The sequence below is a fragment of the Malaclemys terrapin genome, chromosome 1, assembly GCF_027887155.1.
Source record: "Malaclemys terrapin pileata isolate rMalTer1 chromosome 1, rMalTer1.hap1, whole genome shotgun sequence".
Lineage (NCBI taxonomy): Eukaryota > Metazoa > Chordata > Testudines > Emydidae > Malaclemys > Malaclemys terrapin.
Window position 1 is genome coordinate 146,725,298 of NC_071505.1, and position 21,115 is coordinate 146,746,412.

The window sequence follows — 21,115 nt, forward strand, 5'->3', positions numbered from 1 at the left end:
CGCATCTTGTTCTGTGGGGTCAACGTTCCCTTTCCCTGCTCCATTCTTAAAGGATGGTTACAGTGAGGCCAAAGATGCTGATTGTGTCACATTCCAAAAGGTGTTCTGCACATGTTTAGAAAAGCCTTGTCTGGTTACATATTTCTTATGCCTCTAGCCAGGGCTAGATCCTGATCGCAGATGGGTGCAATACTACACAATCTCACTCAACGGATCTGCTATTTTGTTTGCAATCTTTACTCTCCCTAGCATCTCCAGGTGTACTGCCTTGGGCTGTATCTTTTTAGATCGCACAAATGAAGCAGGATTGATCTAGAACTGGGGTGGGGAACCTCTGGCTCATGAGCCAGATCCGGCCCCCTGCTTAATTTAATCCGGCCCATGACAAGTCTCCGCACTGTGGGCCGGGAGCCCTGAGCATCAGCGACCCCTCCATGGGGCTGGAGTTGCAAGCTCTGGCTTCCCCTGCTGTGGGGGGAAGTTAGGGTGCTAGGCCAGTCAGTCGGCTGCCCCTGTGGCCCCTAAGTACAGGGGCGATCAAGAAAGCTCCTAGTCCACATGGTCCTACCCCTGCCCGCAGGCGTCGCTCCTGCAGCTCCCATTTGCCGGGAACCGCGGGGGCAGCGCCTGCAGGGGCAGACAGCGCGTACTGCGCAGAGTCACCTGGCCGCATTGTGGCTGCTTCTGAGAGCGGTGCGGGGCCAGGCCAAGTGGGGGAGCCTGCCTTAGCCTCACTGTGCTGCCAACCGGGAGCAGCCTGAGGTAAGCGGCGCCCAGCCAGAGCCTCCACCCCAACCCCCTGCCCCAGTCCTGAGCCCACTCCCGCACCCTGAATCCCTCATTTCTGACCCCACCCCGGAGCCTAGGGGAAGCCCCAAGCCTCCGCACCCCCCCCACGGGGCTGTGTGTGGCCCGTGACTGATTTTTTCTGTGGGTCAGTGGCCCCTGATAGAAAAAAGCTTCCCCACCCATGGTCTAGAAAATACTTGGTTGAGGGGAATCCAAGGAAAACTCAAGGTGCTAGAGTAAGGGGTATCGATGGTTTGGTTTTGTTCAACATCTTCATTAATGATCTGGATGATGAGATGAATTGCACCCTCAGCAAGTTCACGGATGACACTAAGCTGGGGGGAGAGATAGATATGCTGGAGGGTAGGGATAGGGTCCAGAGTGATCTAGACAGTTGAAGGATTGCGCCAAAAGAAATCAGATGGGGGTTCAACAAGGACAAGTGCAGAGTCCTGCACTTAGGACGGAAGAATCCCATGCATCGCTACAGGCTGGGGACTGACTGGCTAAGCAGCAGTTCTACAGAAAAGGACCTGGGGATTACAGTGGACAAGAAGCTGGATATGAGTCAACAGTGTGCTCTTGTTGCCAAGAAGGCTAATGGCATATTGGGCTGCATTAGTAGGAGCATTGCCAGCTGATCAAGGGAAGTGATTATTCCCCTCTGTTTGGCACTGGTGAGGCCACATCTGGAGTATTGCGTCCAGTTTGGGCCCCAGAAAGGATATGGACAAACTGGAGAGAGTCCAGTGGAGGGCAACAAAAATGATTAGGGGGCTGGGGCACATGACTTATGAGGAGAGGCTGAGGGAACTGGGCTTGTTTAGTCTGCAGAAGAGAAGAGTGAGGGGGGATTTGATCGCAGCCTTCAACTACCTGAAGGGGGGGTTCCAAAGAGGATGGAGCTCGGCTGTTTTCAATGGGGGCAGATGACAGAACAAGGAGCAATGGTCTCAAATTGCAGTGGGGGGAGGTCTAGGTTGGATATTAGGAAAAACTATTTCACTAGGAGGGTGGTGAAGCACTGGAATGGGCTGCCTAGGGAGGTGGTGGAATCTCCATCCTTAGATGTTTTTAAGGCCTGGTTTGACAAAGCCCTGCTTGGGATGATTTAGTTGGGGCTGGTCCTGCTTTGAGCAGGGGGTCGGACTAGCTGACCTCCTGAAGTCTCTTCCAACTCTAATCTTCTATGATTCTATGTTGGCATGTCCTTTCACCTGAATCAGTACAGAACCAAGTTCCCAGTGTGACAGTAGGGGACACTGTGCTGCTGGCAGTGAGATGAGATGCAGAAGTGCAGCCACCTGTTGCTTGCATTCATGAGGGTGAACTGGGAGCACCTTGCACATTGTGGGAAGCTAGAACTAAGTAGCTGGCACCTTCATGCTACTATTCTGCTATTCTTCACTGGCAGAGTCTCATTAGAAGTTACAGCGTTTTCCATACACGAAGGGGTCTCAAACACTCTGCCCACAGACAGCTGGGGGAATTAGCCTGAGTGATATAGAATAGCAGATGTAACCTTTTTTTGTAGGTTATTGGTTCAAATGCAGCCCGGGTTGGCAGGGACAGAAAGTCATTATCACTTACACATGTGAGGCTGAGCTGTGAGTGTATTTGACTTTTATCTACTTTTCTTAACTGTTCACCATGATAGGTTTCATTGCTTAGGCTTAGCTAGTGTCCATAGGAATCAATAACTACATTTTAACATTCTCATTATTTAGCAACTTTAACTGAGTTATCAGTTTTGTCTGTTAATTATTTTTTTTAATCAGCTGAAAGACCAGGGCTAATTGCAAGCTTTCTTTAGTAATCCAGCTTTTTGTGACCAACTGCTCATTCCCCTCCTACTCCAGTAAATCCAAAAATGGCCATCTGTGCTTCTGCTGGGCCTAGCCATTGAGTTGTTGTACCCTTGGAAGTGGGCATGTTCCACCCCATGACCCACACAATCTGCCACACTCAGGGTTGGATGCATCCTAGGCTCATTGCACACAGCAGCCTTATGTGGCAATGCTGTGCTGGAGCACATACTATTAGGGATTGAGAAGGGGGGTGATGGAGCATGGGTGGAGATCAGCCAGTCAGGTATATTGAAACTGGGACAATGCATTGGTTTCAACAACAACAACAATAATAATAATGTTCTTGTTTATTATTGATAGCCAGAATATAAATATTAAATAATAAATACCTAGGCATTGCTAGACATTTGTGGTGCCTGTGTAACCCACACACCTGCTGTCCCATATAGTGGCACCGAGACCACTTAAAGAGAGAGAAAAAATGAGTTTGCACTACAGCCTTAGCTAACTAGGCAGTTGGCTTTTAACTCATCAGGTAGAGGCTCATGCACTAAGCTCCAGAGGCCCTTGGTTCAATCCCACCCACCGTTGACTGGGGTCTGTCAGTGTTATAAGTGGGGGCTCCTCCTGGATTTCAACTGGGAAGTCTCTGAAGCTCAGGATGTGCTTCTCAGCTCGGGGACGTATGTAACCCACACACCTCCTGGGTGTGGTGTTCTGTCCCATCTAGTGGCACCGAGACCACTTAGAGAGAGAGATAAAATGAGTCTGCTCTACAGCCTTAGCTAACAGTCAGTTGGCTTTAAGCTCATGCTGTAGAGGCTCATGCACTGAGCGCCAGAGGTCTGAGGTTTGATCCTGCCCACTGACGACCGGTCTGTCGGCGTTACCCTGAGCCTTGAAGATTCTCCTTTATTTTTTCCTTCTTTCCTCCTACAAAGCAAATTTTGGAGCCACCATTCTCCCAACTAAGGATAATGGGATGGGATCCCTCTTCAGAAACTGTTTATAGTTCTCCATTATTCATCCAAAAAGGGGGCTATTAAACAAGGCACTTCCTCTACCAGGTGAGCCAAAGGGTCAGCTCTGGGCAGGGCCGGCTCTGGCTTTTTTCCCGCCCCAGGCAAAAAAGCCTCCCAGTGCCTCCCCCCCGCCCCCCCCAGCGTGGCAGGGGAGGGCGCCGAGCCCGACCGCGGGCCGCTCTCCCCAACCGGCTGGAGTGCAGGGGGGAGGGCGGCGAGCCTGCCGTGGCTCTGCTCTCCCTGGCGGCCAGAGCGCCGGGAGAAGGGCAGAGAGCCCGGCCGGGGCTCCGCTCTCCCCAGCACTCTGGCCATGCCGTGCCGCCCCCCTCCAGGTGCTGCCCGAAGCACAAGCTTGGTGGGCTGGTGCCTGGAGCCGGCCCTGGCTCTGGGAACCAGACTACTCAGGTTGTCTTAATCTGCAAGTTGCTGCCTCTGACATCTGTGAGCGAAGGTTGGGCGCGAGCACCTTCTTTACCCAAACTAAAAGCTATCCGTTTGTCTCCCTACCGAAGTAAGTACCCTGCCCTACAAAGGATAACCTTTCCCTGTGATGCATGTAGCCAGTTCTTATCAGTTTAATAATATCTTTACATTTGTAAGCATCCTGTGTGACACTTTGTCCCCACCTTGTTACAGAGGAGACACCTGCACACTGGGCTCTCATTTGGAGACTTCACTTCTGTTTGAGCTTCAATTAATGCAGATAACAAGAACAAAGTCCTTGCAGACCGACAATGTATTTTCTTTTATTTGGTGTAGTGCATACACCTGTCACTGATGTTCTTCAAGGCACTGTTTGTGGGTGTTACCCCTGTGTATAAACCTCAGGATCTACAGTGAGTTTGGGTTTAGAGCTGGGTGTGGTACAGGGATTGCAATGCACTGCTCGCACTGGTGGATGAGCTGCTATCAGGGTCAAGTGCCCATGCCAATTCTTTCAGACTTGTCGGCTGCATTCAATGCCAGTGACTACAAGGAGTTGTTCTGCCTGGATACCCCGGCAGGGTGGATAGTGCTTCTACTCATGAGCAGCCCTATGTGCTGTACATTTATTTAATGAACGTAGTCCCTTTTTCTGTTCACAAATTATTTGCCAACAGACTTCAACTGGCATGCATTGTTCAAATGGTTCGAGAAATACATGTTTTCTGCGAACATACTTCACCCAACAGGTTGTTCACAAACTCTTTGCCACTGCTATTGCTACAAGTGGTCATTGTTCCTAATTAGCCATTTGGGCTGCATGGTTGGCCATGGCTTTGGCTGGATGGCTTTGTTCTGTTCCTGAGTGAATGACTCCCAAGCCCACTAAGAGATTTCAAAATGGCTGTGTGATACCGCAGAAGCAAATGCTCCAGTGGATACACATTCAGTCATGACAGTTTCCCTTTCTGCAAACATTCTTGCTGACAAAATTTCACTGGCGCAAAAGTTTATGCAAAGCAAATAGAAGGCGGCAAATATGAGGATTGGGGCCAAACCTGGGAGGCCTTTGTGAGGTTTTGAGTAAATGTTCCTGAATAATTTCTAGCAGTACACAGCCATCTCCACTCCTTTCTTTGTTGAGATCCCAGGTTACCCTTGGCTCCCCAAGGTCAGGACTCTCACTGCCTCCCTCCCTGCTTTCTGGTGCTGGTTGAGGCGGGGTGGAATCAGCAGGGAGTCTCTTCACGCACCCCTTACAGGTCTGGGGAGAGGAGCAGCTGGGATTCTCTTTACCCATAGGCCAGGGGTGTCAGCAGAGTCTCTCTCCACACACACCCAAGGCCTGGGGAGATAAGGCTGGGAGCCGAGGAGGAGATGCAGAGGTCTCCAACAACCTCCAATATTTCTAACAACCTCTTCCTGGCCAAACTTCAGGGCCAGTTCTCCATCCTCCTCCTCCTTGACCTATCGGATGCCCTGGACACTGCTGATCACATCTTGAAATCCTGCCATCTCTTGGCTTTTCATGACTACATCCTCTTCTGGTTCTCCTCCTACCTCTCACATTACTACTTCAGCATCTCAGGAGAAAGTCATTGGCCCTGAGACATGGTAAAGCCTTGCCACAGAGATGAAGAAGTCTCCTGTGTTTCACTGATAACTCATAGGGGTTCTGTAACTAATAGTTCTGTATAAAGAGTGAGAACCCCTGATAGCAGAGCGTAGGAAGCATTCCACTGTGTTTGGGAAGTGGACTGTAACCTGCTCATTGAAGAGTCTGGCTTTGTGAAGTGATGTAATGTGTGCTGTAATCCTGACCACTGCTCCCCTCTCCTTCCCCAATTGTTTAATTAGCTCTGAAATGACAAACCTGGTCTGCATGCTTGGTCAAGTGGCAACTTTCATTCAGTTGTCGGTGAGAGCAACAGGATGTTTCTTTAGGTTCATTTCACACTGGGTCACATCAACCTCAAGTTATTTGCTTCCACTGAAATCCTGATTGTTAGAATCACACCCATTTTTCATCAATGGAAAACTACCAAATAAATATAATATCCATTTTAAAATAAAAAAAAATAATGTATGAGACAGTGGCCGTATAGGAAAGAAACACTTTATAATTTTAAATAATCATAATGATCAGACAGCCATAGTAATTGTATTGGTAAGAAAGCATGTATACCCTATGTTTTCATTAAGCTACTATAGGAAAAAGTTTAGAGCAAAGGACTGGCCACCGGGAGAATCAGGTTCTCCTCACAGCCCTACCACAGATTTTGGACAAGTCTTATAGCATTCAAGTCATCAGAATGTTCAAACCTGGGGATCTAAAGCTAGGACCTCAAATCTAGGGGGGAGGGATAACTCAGTGGTTTGAGCATTAGCCTGCTAAACCTAGGGTTGTAAATTCAATCCTTGAGGGGGCCATTTAGGGATCTGGGGCAAAACTCTGTTGGGGGATTAGTCCTGCTTTCAGCAGGGGGTTGGACTTAGATGATCTGCTGAAGTCCCTTCCAACCCTCATATTCTATGATTCTACAATGGCACCTAAATGAGTGGCTGGATTTGGAGAGGGGGTGACCCATTGAAGTCGATGGGAACAGCAGATGCTTAGCACCTCTGAAAATGAGACCACTGGATGGCAGCCATAGTCTTTTCCAAGCCAATCCTTGCTGTCCCATGGCCTTCATCCCCTCTGACCTGTCCTGCTTCCTGCACCACAGCTGGGCACGTTTTCTCGGTGGCTTCCCTAATGGGGAGCTCCTAATAGCTGCATAAATGGAGTGTTTTAGAAGCTGTACCATGGCCTGAAAAACAAACTACAAACTTCTGCACACCAGGAAATGCACAGTTAAGGTATTGCTGCATATAGAACACAAGCACATATCCTTAATTCTGACCCCTTTAGCCCCCTACCCCGAGCAGTCCGACATTCGTCTTTGTGCCTTTGTCTCTAGTGCCTTTGTGTCCAGTGTGATCTCTGCCAAGCAGCAGCAAGTACTCCCTGAATCAGTGGTGCTGCCCGAAGGATCATGTGTCATGGGGGACTGTATGAATAGGAGTCCCTATTTGGAGCTGTGGTTGGCACAAAGAAAATGGCAATTTTTGTTAGGATGGGCAAGGTATTGGAATGTTCCCAGTTCCCTACCATAGCACAGGAAAGCCCTGTACAGACATTAACTAATTTATCATCACATCAGCCCAGAGCAGCATAGGAATAAGTGTTGTTATCCTCATTTTGCAGGCATTTGCAGGCTTCCCCCAAATCCAAACTCACACAGGCTCCCTCACCCCAATCCACACACAAGGGACAGGGCACAGAGTCCCCCACACAAATTCAGGCTCTCCTAACTCACACAAGCAGCTTGCACTCCTCTGCTTTCCCCACAGGTCTTCTCTCTGTTCTCCTCTCTCCCCCTTTGCCTCTTAGAGCCGCCCCTCCATGTCAGTGCTGCAGGCTCTGTGCTTCCTGCTAGCCTTTGCAGGCTCTGCAGGCTGCAGCATAGCAGACCTGGTACCAGTAGCCAGGATGGGGAGGGGATGGGAAACAGGAAATGGTTTGGTCCAAGGGCATTACATGGAGAAAAGCAGCATTGAGAATGCATGTTTTAGGGAAAGAAGAAATGGCTGTTGCATTTTAAGTCCCCAGATGTAGGGTGGGCAGAGTTAGGAGAATCACCAGGGAGGAAAAAAGTTGGGTGTCAGAGAGGGAACATGCACTACCCTCTACTGTGATAGAGCCTGTGGCTTCACATGACTACTTTGGTACTAAGCATGGTATCAGGAGACGCTGGGGAGCATGCCCAGTTCAGATGGGGTCTGTGAGGAGGCTCAGTGGGGATGAGGAGCGTGCTCAGTGTAGATTGAAGGTCTGTTGATTTTAGCAGCAAGCCTCTAGCAAACTCTACTGAGTATAATACAGACCCCTAATGGTGATTTTTGCCATTTTCTAACTTGGCCATATCTGAATGGATTTGCATGGGACCAGCAAAAGGCCCCTCTCTGACCTAAGGACTATATCCCTTCCAATTTTCACATCCCTGCTGCAAATTTTGGAGGCTCTAAGAATTCCTCAAAAAAAAAAAAAGTTAGAAATGTTTTTATAATGGGACATGTTAGGCAACCTTAACATAGGAGTCAAGGCTACTGTCCTATAATACTGAAAAAGCTGTGCCTTGTGTATGATGGGAAACCTGATAATGTCCTGTTGGCTTCCTCATACCTCAACTTTCCCCACCTGGAGTCACCACTCCTTACCTGAGTTCAGCTATTTAAGCAGAGTAGATGGAACTTAGACAAATGTATTTCAAAGGGAAAGAGGCTGCACTGAATACTGCATTGAATTGTTATGCACCCTACGCTTCGCTTGTCTGAACCAATCCCATTACTATGGCTTCCCTGGGTCAGATCATTTTCTGGAGGTACTGTACAGTCTTTATCTGCTTTTGGAGATAAGGGAGGGAGGGAATTGTTCTGTATTTATTTAATTATGGGAGGTCTGGGCTCCACTGCCACATCTGGCTATTGTGCTGTCCGCCCTTGGAGACTTTTGTTCAGCTTTGGCAAGGGAATTCTTTGCCATTTGGCTCAATATCATGCTCTTGGGCTGCTTTTAGTGTTTGTATGTTTTGAGTTGTTTTGTGGAAAGTATGAATGCCAAGCCAGTCATTGATATAAGACATAGACTTAAACTGGTGTAGTCATGCTCCCAGATCCCAATGGGATATAATTAGTGATTACAGCAAAAATGAAAACTTATTTCCAGTGAAATGAGTAAGTCTTGCTTACAACATTTCAGAGCTGCATGTTATTAGAAGGGAGGGATGTAAATGGCATTGGAGAGCCTCTATATTTCCTCTGTCAGCATTTGGAAAGGTGTGCAAATCTCCCACAAATCAGTGTATTAGAGAGAGTAATCCACAATCCATACTGCAGTATATTTTCTGTGTCTCTCCGCACAACAGTTCATTCCTGTGTAAGAGCTATGCTGATGAGGAGGTGTAAGGAAAAGAAAAAGGATTTCATCTGTTTGTTCAATAATGCTTCTACCTTTTGATCTATTTGGCAAAGCCACAAATCAAAATCAAATACACACAGAGAATAGATATCCTGGGAGATTCATAACAGGGTACAAAGTCTCACACCTAGGTCACCTCCAGGTCAGTAATGGCTTAAAATGATTTATATCAGACAGCAATTTGGTGGCTCCCATGTGAAAATGAATTGGAAGACTCAGTCGAGTTTCTAATGGACAGATGCCAGTCTCATAAAATCACTACCACAAATAGCGCTTTGCTGACTGTCTTTGCAGAGCATGGACATTGAACTCTTTTTCGTCTCCCTAACCATGGCTCTTCTAGGCTGGATTAAAGCAGGTTAGCACAGTGGCATGTAGGAAGCCTATACTAGTATTTATTCTGTTGATAGGACTTCAGTTCTCAAGGCTATCAGTCCAGCACTAAATTCCCCAGTGGCAGAATGCCCAGTGCATGAAACTCTTAGAACAACCTAGTTCCTACGAACCTTGCCACATTTTCTTGAATTCCTTGTGTGAGGAATAGCCTCCTCTTGCTACGAGATAAATAATCACTGTATATATAAAGCACCTAACCTGGCCTGCCAAGGTGCTCAGGTCACTGTACATCAATTTCATAATAAACTGTGAAAGCAACAATATAATACTCTGTAGTGATAGTAGTATAATGTAATAGCATAAATGTCAAGTGAACGTCTTATTTTCTGTGCATTTGGAACGCACATAACAAGCTGCTCTGTTATTAATGGGCGTGTAGTCCTGACTAACTACCTACAACCAGCCTGACTGGTTTTGTCAGAGGAACAAATGAGCCCTCATCCCTTAATTCTTTCAGAATAACCACACTGGCTGTGTTGGCTAATGTCTGCTTCCTATGGACAGTAATGTCCAGCTGAAGCAGCAGAAGGAGACACCGGAAACAGTGCTGATGCTTCCCAGAAAAGAAGGGCTTCTGAAGGTCCCTACCTCTTATCCAGGGCCGACTCCAGGGTTTTGGCCGCCCCAAGCAGCCAAACGAAACAAAACAAAACAAAAAAGCCGCAATCGAGCTCTGTGACGGCAATTCGGTGGGAGGTCCTTCGCTCGGAGCAGGAGTGAGGGACCGTCCGCCAAATTGCCGCCGAACAGCTGGACGTGCCGCCCCCCTCCAAAGTGGCCGCCCCAAGCACCTGCTTGGTAAGCTGGTGCCTGGAGCCGGCCCTGCTCTTATCACTAAGCTTGATGTTTCAGATGGTTAGAAATGGCTAGGGAGAGTTAACTCTTTGCATCCAGGTTAGAATTGGAGATGTAGGGGAATTAAAATCCCTGCTGTTTATCACAAGTCAACTGATCCTCTTTAACTATCAAATGTCCCAAAACTTCTTCAACATAGTTAAAATTGCCCAGCGCTGCCTGGTGCCCTTCCAGAAGGTGGAGAATGGCTAAACTTAAGCTTCTGAAAGCCAGGAAAGCCTTCAGTCACAACACCTTGTGCTCTGGTCCCATTAGAATGGATAACATGGTTTAGTGGGGATTGTGCTCGAATACCACCAGCGTAGTCCACTTTCCCCTTCTGGCTAGTAAGAAGTGTAAGGACAGAGCCAGAGATGTCCTATTCTGGCCAGTTACGAATACTGCCATGGAAGAGAAGATCCAAGAGTGGAGAAAGCAAACTGCAAAAGAACCGTTGAAACCATGTGAGATTCCTGATTGCCCTTGCTCATGTTTGGTTCAGATCCATTTGAAGTCAATAGAAAAGATTACCTCTTATTGTGGTCTACTACACATTTTTAAAAAATTGAATTGTTGCAAAGCACATCAAGTAGCAGATTGTGAATCACACTTTGTAACTCACTATGGGACTCCAGCTAAAATTAATAAAGGATCAGAGGCAAAAATTTCAAAAGTAACTAGGGATTTGGGGTGCTTTAATTTTTGGATGTTCTATTTAGGGTACCCAAAGGGACTGGCTTTTTCAGAGGGTGAGTACTCAATACTTTCTGAAAATCAGACCCTTTTAAAGGTGTTTCTAGCTGGGCTCCCAAAATTTGAGAAACCCCAAATCACTAGATGCTTTTGAAAATCTCAGCTGCAATTCACTAGAGGTTCTTTTGACAATCCTCTTTGCTATATCAGTTTGTGCCCTGGTGGATTAAGGATTCAGCTAAAACATCTCGTCTCACTTACCCTTGGGAGCAGAAGGGTAAAAAGCTTAGTGCCAACATCTAACAAGCTTCTTGAGCTAAAGTCAATTAACCTTGAAGTAGTTGCAAAAGAGCTATTCACTTGGAAGCTGGAAGTCATATTACAACACTTATGCTAAAAAGATTTACCTCAACTGCAAGTAGTAGAATGATTCCAAACAGGGAGTGGTCCAAATTTTTAGAGGAGGATGGCAGGCCTGATTGTTTCTCCGGTGTATCTAGGGCAGGGGCCAGCAAACTTTTTGGCCTGAGGGCCGCATTGGGTTTCGGAAATTGTATGGAGAGCCGATTAGTGGAGGGGGTCTGGCCCGCCCCCCATCCCCTATCCGCCCCCCCAGGACTCCTGCCCCATCCAACCCCCCCCCCCCGCTCCCTGTCCCCTGACCACCCCTGGAACCCCTGCCCCTGACTGCCCCCTGCCACCCCATCCAACCCCCCCTCTCATTCCTGACAGCCCCCCCAGACCCCTGCCCCATCTAACCATCCCTTCTCCCTGTCCCCTGACTGCCCCTGGAACTCTTGCCCCTGCCTGTCCCCTGCCACCCTATCCAAACCCCGCTCCTTCCTGACTGCCCCCCCGGGGACCCCTGCCCCATCCAACCACCCCTTCTCCCTGCCCCTGACTGCCCCCTGCCGCCCCATCCAACCCCTTCTCTCATTCCTAACTGCAGCCTGAAATCAAGGGATCTCAGAAGGGAAATCCAGGCGCAATTATCCTGAAATTGTGACAGGTTGATTTCTAAGGGCCAGATTCTGTCACTTACACTGAGTAGCACCTTACTCTCAAAGTACTCCCACTGCCCCACTGATTTCAGTGGGACAGTCACAGGGTGGCCGGCCCCTTTAAGGGGAGAGATCCAGCCCCACCTGTGATACATTTTGCTCTCCTCCTCAGGTAGGGAAAATGAAGGCTATGTGACTGGTGGGTCATGTGACTCAATCAGGCCTTTACAATATCTAGCTCAGAGGCTGGGGAGAAAGGTGGAAGTGGTGGTTGACTTTTCCTAGTCCAGGGGAGCTGTAGTCTGGCTCTGGAAGAGGGGAGGTTGCCACTGGGAGATAACCACTGGGAGCCATTGCTTTGGTAAAGAGTGAGACTTGCTTTAAATAGGGTGTGAGTCCCAGGGGAGATGTGAGACAACTTTGGTTTATGCTGTATTTGGACTGCCAGCAGGGAAGAGCCAGGAGGGTCAGCACTCTGGTCAGAGTGAGAAGAACTATGAGTTGAGCCCAGGAGGGGACAGAATACCTTTAGTTTATGTTAACTTGGGGCTGTTGTCAAAGGTGGTGTTTATTTTGGACTTTGAATACCCTGAAAGGGGATTGAACTCTGAGAGTGACCCAGCTGGAGGGCTGAGCCACATGAATCCATAGGAGAGATGGAAAACTCTGAGGGGCAAATGAGGAAGGGGTGCTGCAGAGCCATCCTATGCCACAAACGGGTGTTCTGGCGGCAGCAACCTTGCTACAGTGACTGTTCATGGAGTGAGGAGTACTCAGTGTGAGTAAGGTGGCAGAGGTTGAATGATGGGCAGTGAATGAAGCAAGGGTGCACCCATTGAATATTGAGAATCAAAAATGATTAAGACTTTTTAAAAAAAAATAATGAATCTAGCCCTCGTCTTAGTTGGCTGAGCAGGTGAGCAGGGCCGGCTCCAGGCACCAGCTGACCAAGCACGTGCTTGGGGCGGCACCTTAGACGGGGCGACCAATGTTGGGGTGGCGGGGGGTGCTCGCGGTGTTTTGTTTTTTTTTTTGTTCGGCAGGGCGGCGCTTGAGGGGTTTTGTTTCGGCCGGGCAGTGCGGGGAGTGTTTCGGTGGCGGCGTGGCGCTGGGGGTGGGGGGAGGGCTTCGGCGCTGCGGCCCGGCCCAGTGCTGAGCAGGGAGGGCGGGAGTTTGGGCAGCCCGGCCCGGCGCTCGGGGGTGGGGGGTTGGGCGGCCTGGCGCGGCGTTCGGGGCGGGGTTTTGGGCGGCCCGGCCCAGCACTTCGGGGGGGGGGGGGAGGCGCTTTGGGCGGTGTGGTGCTCGGGGGGGGGGGTTGGGCGGCCCAGCGCAGCACTTCGGGGGGGGGTGTGTTACGGCGTGGTGGCGCTCTTCTTTTTTGCCTAGCGTGGCAAAAAAGTTAGAGCCGGCCCTGCAGGTGAGTAAGGGGGAGTATGGTCTACTTCACCCCTTGCTTAGCTAAGTAAGATCTAACCTGGGGTCTGGTGCAGCCCCTGGCCTCTGGATAATCCCCCTCTTTAGGCAAGTGAAGAGGTGCAAGGAAAGGGAGTCTTGGCTTCACCCATCCTGTACTCAATGGCCTAGCATGAGGCGAGAAGGAAGCTGCACCCTTCCAAGCGTTACAGTGACCTACTTTCCTCTCCTTGGAGCCAGAGAACCATAGAGGAAGAATTGTACCTCAGAAGATATATAACAGATATAGAAAAGAATAGCTCTTTTGCTCATGATTTGTGTCAAGCTGAATTAGGATTGTCACTGGAATTTAATTAAACACACAAAATGGCATATCCAATTTATTTTTAATAAACAAAACAACCTTAAATGTTTTGGAAACATAAATTTAGCTTATCAAAGGATGTCCTTTACTCTTTTAAAACTAGTAGATCTTCCATCGCCCCTCATTTTTATTCAGACTGGAAGAGAAAGACAAGTGTTCCTGCTTTTTCAACTGCAATCAATATCTCAGCTTTGAATGAACTAAGCCAAATGAAGAAAATATTTTTTTCTGGGCCTTTGGAAGATGCTATTTCTGTCAAAAGCTGAGTTAGCATTTCAACAAGCTCTGGTTCCAGGTGCTTAGCTAGTGACTTCCACCAGTTCAGTCACAGTGTTGTGACTTTTTGAAACATCATCAGCAAACATGTACTGCTTGAACGGTTCACCTCCAGCCCTGAAACTTATTATGGTTGGCATGATTGATGGGTGATTATTAGATGCCCATGTCACAGCAGCATCTTCTTCTTCAACAGTTAGGCATGTATCCTGGTACTTTGGGTTAAGAATATAGGCAAGAAGATAAGGTGGAGTAAGTGCTTGATCCATCCACTTCTTTACTGCTTGCCATTTAACTTTGTTGTTGGATATTTCTTTCTTCAGTGTCTCTAGAAGTTCTCTCCAAAGTTCACCAGCATCAGCACTACAGCAGCAATCTTTCTTCAGTTTGTCCAAGGTTATGAAATAGGTTTCAGTATATTGAGACTATCTCCTACATTTCTCTGTATCCAATGTTGACTACTTTAGCTATGATAGTGCCATCTATTTTGTTACAATTTTCTTCACAAATTGTCATCAGAATAGGCCAGTTCTTAATAAATATCTCAAAACAGTGAGCTACTGAATTCCATTGTACATCTTGCAGGAGAATTAGTTGGGATCTTCCTGCTCTCTTCAGTGAAGCTGAAGCAACGTGACTGTTGTAGAAGTATTTTTCAATTTCAGCATTTTCCTTTTTTTCTGGAGTTGTACTTAAGGCTTTGGCTAAATGATGCATCATATGAACGTTGTACTCGTATGTTATACATCTCAGATTCTCTTCATTATCTTTGTCAGATTTCTAACCTTTGCTCACTTGCAGCATTATCTGTGACAAAGTTACGCACTTGACACTTGAATTTTTGTTCAGATTGTTACAGCTTTTACTTCTACTTCTCTATTCTGCTATATGGGCATTTCCTAATACATCAGTTGTCACACAAGCACATATTACTAAATCATTGTGTACATTGCTCCACCCATCAAGACTCAGATTAATGAATTTCCCTGTTTTTTGCACACTGTTCAATTTCCTTCTCATACACTGTATTCAGTAACCTTCCAGCAATATCTGCCTTGTGGGGTGGAGGATAGCCTGATCATAATGACTGAACCATGTCAATGAAATGTTTGTTCTGAACAAGACAAAAGGGAGAATGTGTTGCATAAATGAACCAATCAATCTTTGCATCTATGGAGTTTTGCTGGTCCTGATTACAAACTCATCCATGATTTTATTGGATAATGAAGAAAGTAAATAACCTGTATTAAAAAAAAAAAGACTATCTGATATATGTTTAGTTGCAGCACTAGTGGTAGTACCAGCAGATGACTCTGAAATTGTGGACATGTAGATGATGTCAAAGCTGGACCATGAAACAAAATGGTAAAAAAAAAAAAAAGTCACTCTCACTCACTTAAAAAAAAGAAAACATTTCATAAGTCCAGCAGTGACAGTAAAAATGTAGCTGATAAATACTCCCACAACAAACATCCCAATTATATTTTGAACACAAACATTTTGAAATTCATAAGTAATCAATCCACTCAAAGCACAAATTTATGAGAATAATGTAAGTCATCACTTACTGTCATGTAAGACATGGCTAGCAGGCCACAAGAATGATGCAAAAATAAGTTTACTAACCTGTTGGTCCAGATATTTCAGTCATGTCCACAGCATCATCGTCACACTCATTGCCTTCTGAAGAGCATTTTTCATAATATTGTTTCATTCTAATAACCCAAACTTGAATCTCTCTGTTGCACTGTTTACATTTGCCACATATTCCTTTTATTACCCAGAGTTACAGGAGTTTCCTGAAAATATTCCCAAATAGCATCTTTCTTTTTTTATGACCTGCAGCCAGGGCAGGTTTTTCTTCCTCCAGTCCCCACATGTTGAAATCAACACTAGGGGCTGCACTCTGAAGAATGTTGTCTCTTCTTCCCAGTGTCCTGCTTTGACACCAGTGTTGCTTCTTTCTTGTTGCACACTCTGCTCCTTCTCCCTTGTTACCTAACTTCCCTGCCCCACCCTCACCCCCAGAAAAACAAAACAACTAACAATAATCCAAGATTTCTACTCCTGTAAACCACATGCTTTTTGCACTGCAGTATTTGAATTGTTTAGAGACAGAGAGGGAGGCAGTTGAGAAATTACTGGATTTCTGTTTCTTTGTATCTCTTTCTGTGTACACACACAAGGAGACAAAGCAAAGCCATTTACATGAAGTAACCAGAACTGTCCAGAGGCAAGGGTTGATAGTTACTGGGCAGGTCAGTGTTTTTCCATGAGCTCGAGAGTAAATTTCCATGGTGGGTGGAGTAATAAATATTCATAATTTGAGAACTGCGCCAATCAGAACTCAGGTAGAGAGGCTATCACATAGGAATGTGAGACCACTCAGGTCAGCTCAGTGGATGGTCCTGATGATACACGATGGTGTCTCCTGGAGTCAGAGGCCAAGGTCCCAATGCTTGTAATGACTTTGACAGTCTCTTGAACTCAGTAGCACAGCCCCTGGTTTCCCCACAGAAGCAAGCTGTTAATATAGCACACAACCTATTGTGCCATATTTATAAAGCTGGACCTCAAAAGTTGGATGTTTTTCCGCTGGTTCTTTCTCGATATAGAAAAGCAGCCTTTAACTCCAAGTGTTTGATAGAGGCTCATGGATTCAGCACTTTTTTTTATTTAAATGCTTTACAAGATTATAATAATCGTGGGCCTTAACATATTTTTTATAAAATTAAGGTTTCACTTAAAGCAGATTTATTTTTAATAAGAAAAACATGTTATAATTTAAATAACAACAAATCTGTTTTATTTTATTTTTTTTTAAAGTAATTGAATCTTTACCCACCCTGATCTCCTATCTCCTATTTTGGGCACAGCTGGAGAGGTAGCAGGCATTAGCCAGGAGTCATTTACTGGGCCAGGGCATCCCTGACTGATGGGGAGGGTAATTAAAGAGGGACTCAGTGGCCTTGCCAGCCGAGGTGGCAGTTACCATGTGTAGCATGTGTGCCACCCTGGCCAGGAGCTCCTGGAATTGTTTGTATTCATCATGTGGTAACACCACAAAGGAGTCTGCCACAGAGTGTCTGGCCCCTTAAGGGAAGATGGAGGGGGGTAGGGGTGGGCAGTGAACCTGTGACAATCTTAACTTACCTCCCAGGAGGGAAAATGAATTTGGTTATGTGACTAACTCAGGCCAAGCCTAGAGATATAAGTGAGAGGATTGAGGGAGAGTAGAGAGTTCTTCAAAGAGGAACTGCTGAAGCCAGCTGCTGGAGGAACTGATGGGGGTGGTGGAAGAAGTTTGCTGGTTAGTAGCCCCAGGAAGGAGGGCTGTGTAACCCCTAAACTTAAGTGGGAAGTTACAGGCCATGGAGGCCAGGACTTAAAGTTATGGTCCCATGAAAGAGAACCATGAGACCCTAGACTTGAAGGATGAACTATGGGTTGGGGAGGCTAAAACTTAAAGCCAAAGTCCTGAGAAAGAGAGAATTGTGAGACCCTAACCCTGAGGAGAGACCAGAAAGGAACTTTGATGGGAGCTGAACAATGCTGAATAAATTAGACCCCAGGAGATGGGGAATATTCTTTCCAAGATTTGGCTGTGACTGGTTTATGGCTATAAGGGGGCACCCAGGGATGGCACCTAGTTACAGAGCCAATGTTGTTGCCTGGAGAGTTACATCTCCCTCGGGAGATCCCTTTGGACCTGTCCTCGTGCTCAATCTGATGATCCCCAAAGTCATCTCACTGGGGGGTAGGAGGAGGTGGTGGAGCCTGCTCCTCATGTACTGGTAGTTGAGGCTGGACTACCTGGAAAGATACAAGAGATGAGGGGACAACTTCCAAAGCCATAGAGGGAGGTGTTTGTGTTACAGGTGGAAAGATAGTCCCTCTGTCCATGGCCTTGATATAGGGCTTCAAAAGTAGATAGAGGAGCTCTTGCACAAAACCTTCTCATTTGCAGGGACAGAGGTGCAGCTACCCTGAGGAACAGTAGCAGGCAGCATTTTCCCTGTGCCAAGGACCCTCAAAGCCCACTTCACATGTAAGTGAGGGTGACTCCTGCCAGCCCCAGAACAAAGATACCCATGCCAGAGGGCATGGTGATGGTTCTGCGCTAGAGGAGGAGGCTTCCATCTCAAAGGGCAGATTGGCACAGAGTCTCAATGTGGAGGGAGTCAGTGGGATGCAAAATGGGGGAAGTGTGTACTGCAGGTGGTTCTGGGGACCCCTGCACCATCACTCAGGCCAGAGAGGTCAGTTCTGGTGCATTATCCCTAGAACAGTGCCGGCGCTGCTTTTTCTTTTGAGTGGCAGGAGCAGCTGGGTGAGGATAGTGATAGTGCCAAGTTACCAGTGTTGGGCTTCACTATTGGAGGAGACATTGATCCTTCCTGGGGGAGCAGGAAGGTTGACACCACAGGAGTAGTCTGGAAGCTGTTTGGGGCTGATGGGATGATGTCCCAAATATGGGTGCCAAGTCTGAGGACTGGAAGGGTCTTGGCAGGGGATCACTGGTGAATGTGGTCCCTGAGGCTTCCTGATCTTCTATGCCCCCACTGTGGACTTCATGGACTTAGATGACCCCATGCTCAAACTCCATGTAGAGTCTGGTGCAGATGTTGGAGCAGGAGCCAATAACTTGGCCCACTGGGTGGCTGTTTGCTTTGGTACCCTGGATTCCCCTTAAGGGCCCTGTGTGGAACCCTGGCCCCTGAAGTTTCAGCCTCTGTCTTCAAGACATCTCCAGTGAGGTGGCCCCAGAGCCAGAGCGCTATGTCCTGATGGGCTCAAACTGTGCAGTGGGCTGGAGAGTGGGACACCCCTGGAGAGAAGAGGCCTATTACTTCATGAGGCATTAGGCTCTGGAAAGATCAAGGAACATGATTCACGTTGTGGCACTCTGGACTTTCTGGCACTCTGGACTGGGCATGACCTCAGCACTAAGCCAAACCCTGGTGGGGAGAGGAAAAATTCTCTAAATTCTATCTAAACTCACTATCTATATCTAACTTAATTATCTTGACTTAGATTGAACTATCACTTAGATTGAACAATCTTTGGGGAAGGGACTGTTTTATTCTGTGTTTGCACAGCACCTAGCACAGTGGGGTTCTGGTCCATGAGTAGGGCTCCTAGGCTCTACCAGAATAGTAATAACAATTTTTAAAAACTAACTGTAGAAAGGGGCACTGGGTGAAGGTCTGTGGACACTGGCAGGGGTCGAGCTTAAGATCTCTAACAGCATATTAACTATAAATGTTTCAATTGTCCAACTCTATCAGTGTCTAAACAACAAATTTGAGGGGAATTTTTGATAAAATAAAAACAAACAAACAGTAATTTCCCAAACAAGACTTCATTGTATTACTTAGATTATTAAGATCCACTGCTAATTCTTATGTTTGAGAAAAAAAACATTTAGATTTACGTGCATAGGTGTCGACTCCATGGGTGCGCTGGAGCTGGAGCACCCACGGGGAAAAATTAGTGGGGGCTCTGCACCCACCAACAGCCACGCTCCCCCCTCCTCACTTCCTTCTCCCCCCCCAGCGCGCTGCTCCTCCCCCGCTCCTCCCCCGCTCCTCCCCCTCCCTCCTCTCCCTCTCCGCATAACAGCTGTTTGGCGGTGCTTATGACTTTTTGGGAGGGATGGGGAGGAGCAGGGACATGGTGCGCTCAGGGGAGAAGGTGGAGAAGAGGCAGGGCAGGGGTGGGGACTTGGGGGAAGAGGGTGGGGCTGCGGTAGGAAAAGGCGGAGTGGGGCGGGGACTTGGGGGAAGGGGTGGAATGGGGGTGGGGCGAGGGCGGTACAGGGGCAGGACCAGGGGTGAGCACCCACTGGGCAGAGGGGAAGTCAGCGCCTATGTTTACCTGTTAGAACATTTGAACTTGTGCTCAATAAGTAAAATATGGTTCTTATGTTACCACATTAGCAAATGTTAAAAGTTCAGTTATTTGGGGAAAAAATAAAAAACCTACCATTTCTGCAGTCCTCGTTGACTAGGGTAACATGATAACTGACATTAACTACAAAACTCAGCACATTGTGTTCAGTGATATTTGTAATCCATGTTGGATAAACATTTAATGTCCTCAGTTACAAAACATAATTTTCAATTATCTCATTAGTAGAGCTGAGCAAATAATGAATTTTTCAGTTTGCTGGCAAGTCTTAAAATATATAGATATTGTTTTCTGTTGAACTGAAAATGAAATTTTCAGTAAATTGAAATGTTCAAAATTGGTTTCAGGTCAAATGAAATGTTTCATTCTGATTTTGAGTATTTTAAAACCCTTTTTTATTTTTAAAAATTAAATTAAAGGAAATTTCCAAATGAAAAGTCATTTTGAATTGAAAAATGGAAACGTTTCATTTAGAAAATATGGTAATGAAATGCTTCAAATGTTTTGGAATTTGTTTATTTTTTTTTCAGACCAAAACAATTCAGTGAAATGTACATGAATTCTTGAAATGTTTTGGTGTTGCCAAATCTTCATCTTTCATAAAAAAAACAAAAAGGTTGAAAAACGTCACCCAGCTCTATTCATTAGCTGAAAGTTTCTACTGCTAGGATATTCATCTTTGAAAATCTATCATATTAAAGACAATATCAGCAGTGAACTTGCAAAAATATATTCTTACTTATATGTAGATGTGACTAAGTTTCAAAGTAAAAAAAAACCCAGTATCTGGATTCTACCATTCCAGCATAGACAGACACCATAAACATTTTGCAGCTCCAGAGGACAATCTATCCACTCAAGCCACTTCATAGCATGACTGAGGGAGGAATCAACATTATCAATACAATCAATTTGCAAACACCTAGAAGATAATGAGGTATAAGTAACAGTCAGCATGGATTTGTCAAGAACAAATCGTATCAAACCAACCTAATAGCCTTTTTTGATAGGATAACAAGCCTTGTGGATAGTGGGGAAGCAGTAGATGCAGTATATATTGACTTTAGTAAGGCTTTTCATACTGTCTCACATGACCTTCTCATAAACAAACAAGGCAAATACAACCTACATGGAGCTACTGTAAGGTGGGTGCTTAACTGGTTGGA

The 21,115-nt window shown here is 46.5% G+C and overlaps 1 protein-coding gene across 1 annotated transcript in view; it reads left to right on the top strand.

Annotated features, from left to right (window-relative positions):
- Window positions 1-8,383: 8,383 nt before the first annotated feature.
- The window catches only part of VTCN1 (V-set domain containing T cell activation inhibitor 1), a 39,330-nt gene continuing 26,598 nt past the window's right edge, over window positions 8,384-21,115 (top strand). The window contains exon 1 of the mRNA XM_054016391.1: window positions 8,384-8,466. Within this exon, the coding sequence (XP_053872366.1) occupies window positions 8,435-8,466 (32 nt within the window). The 5' untranslated portion in view covers window positions 8,384-8,434. The remainder of the gene's footprint in view (window positions 8,467-21,115) is intronic.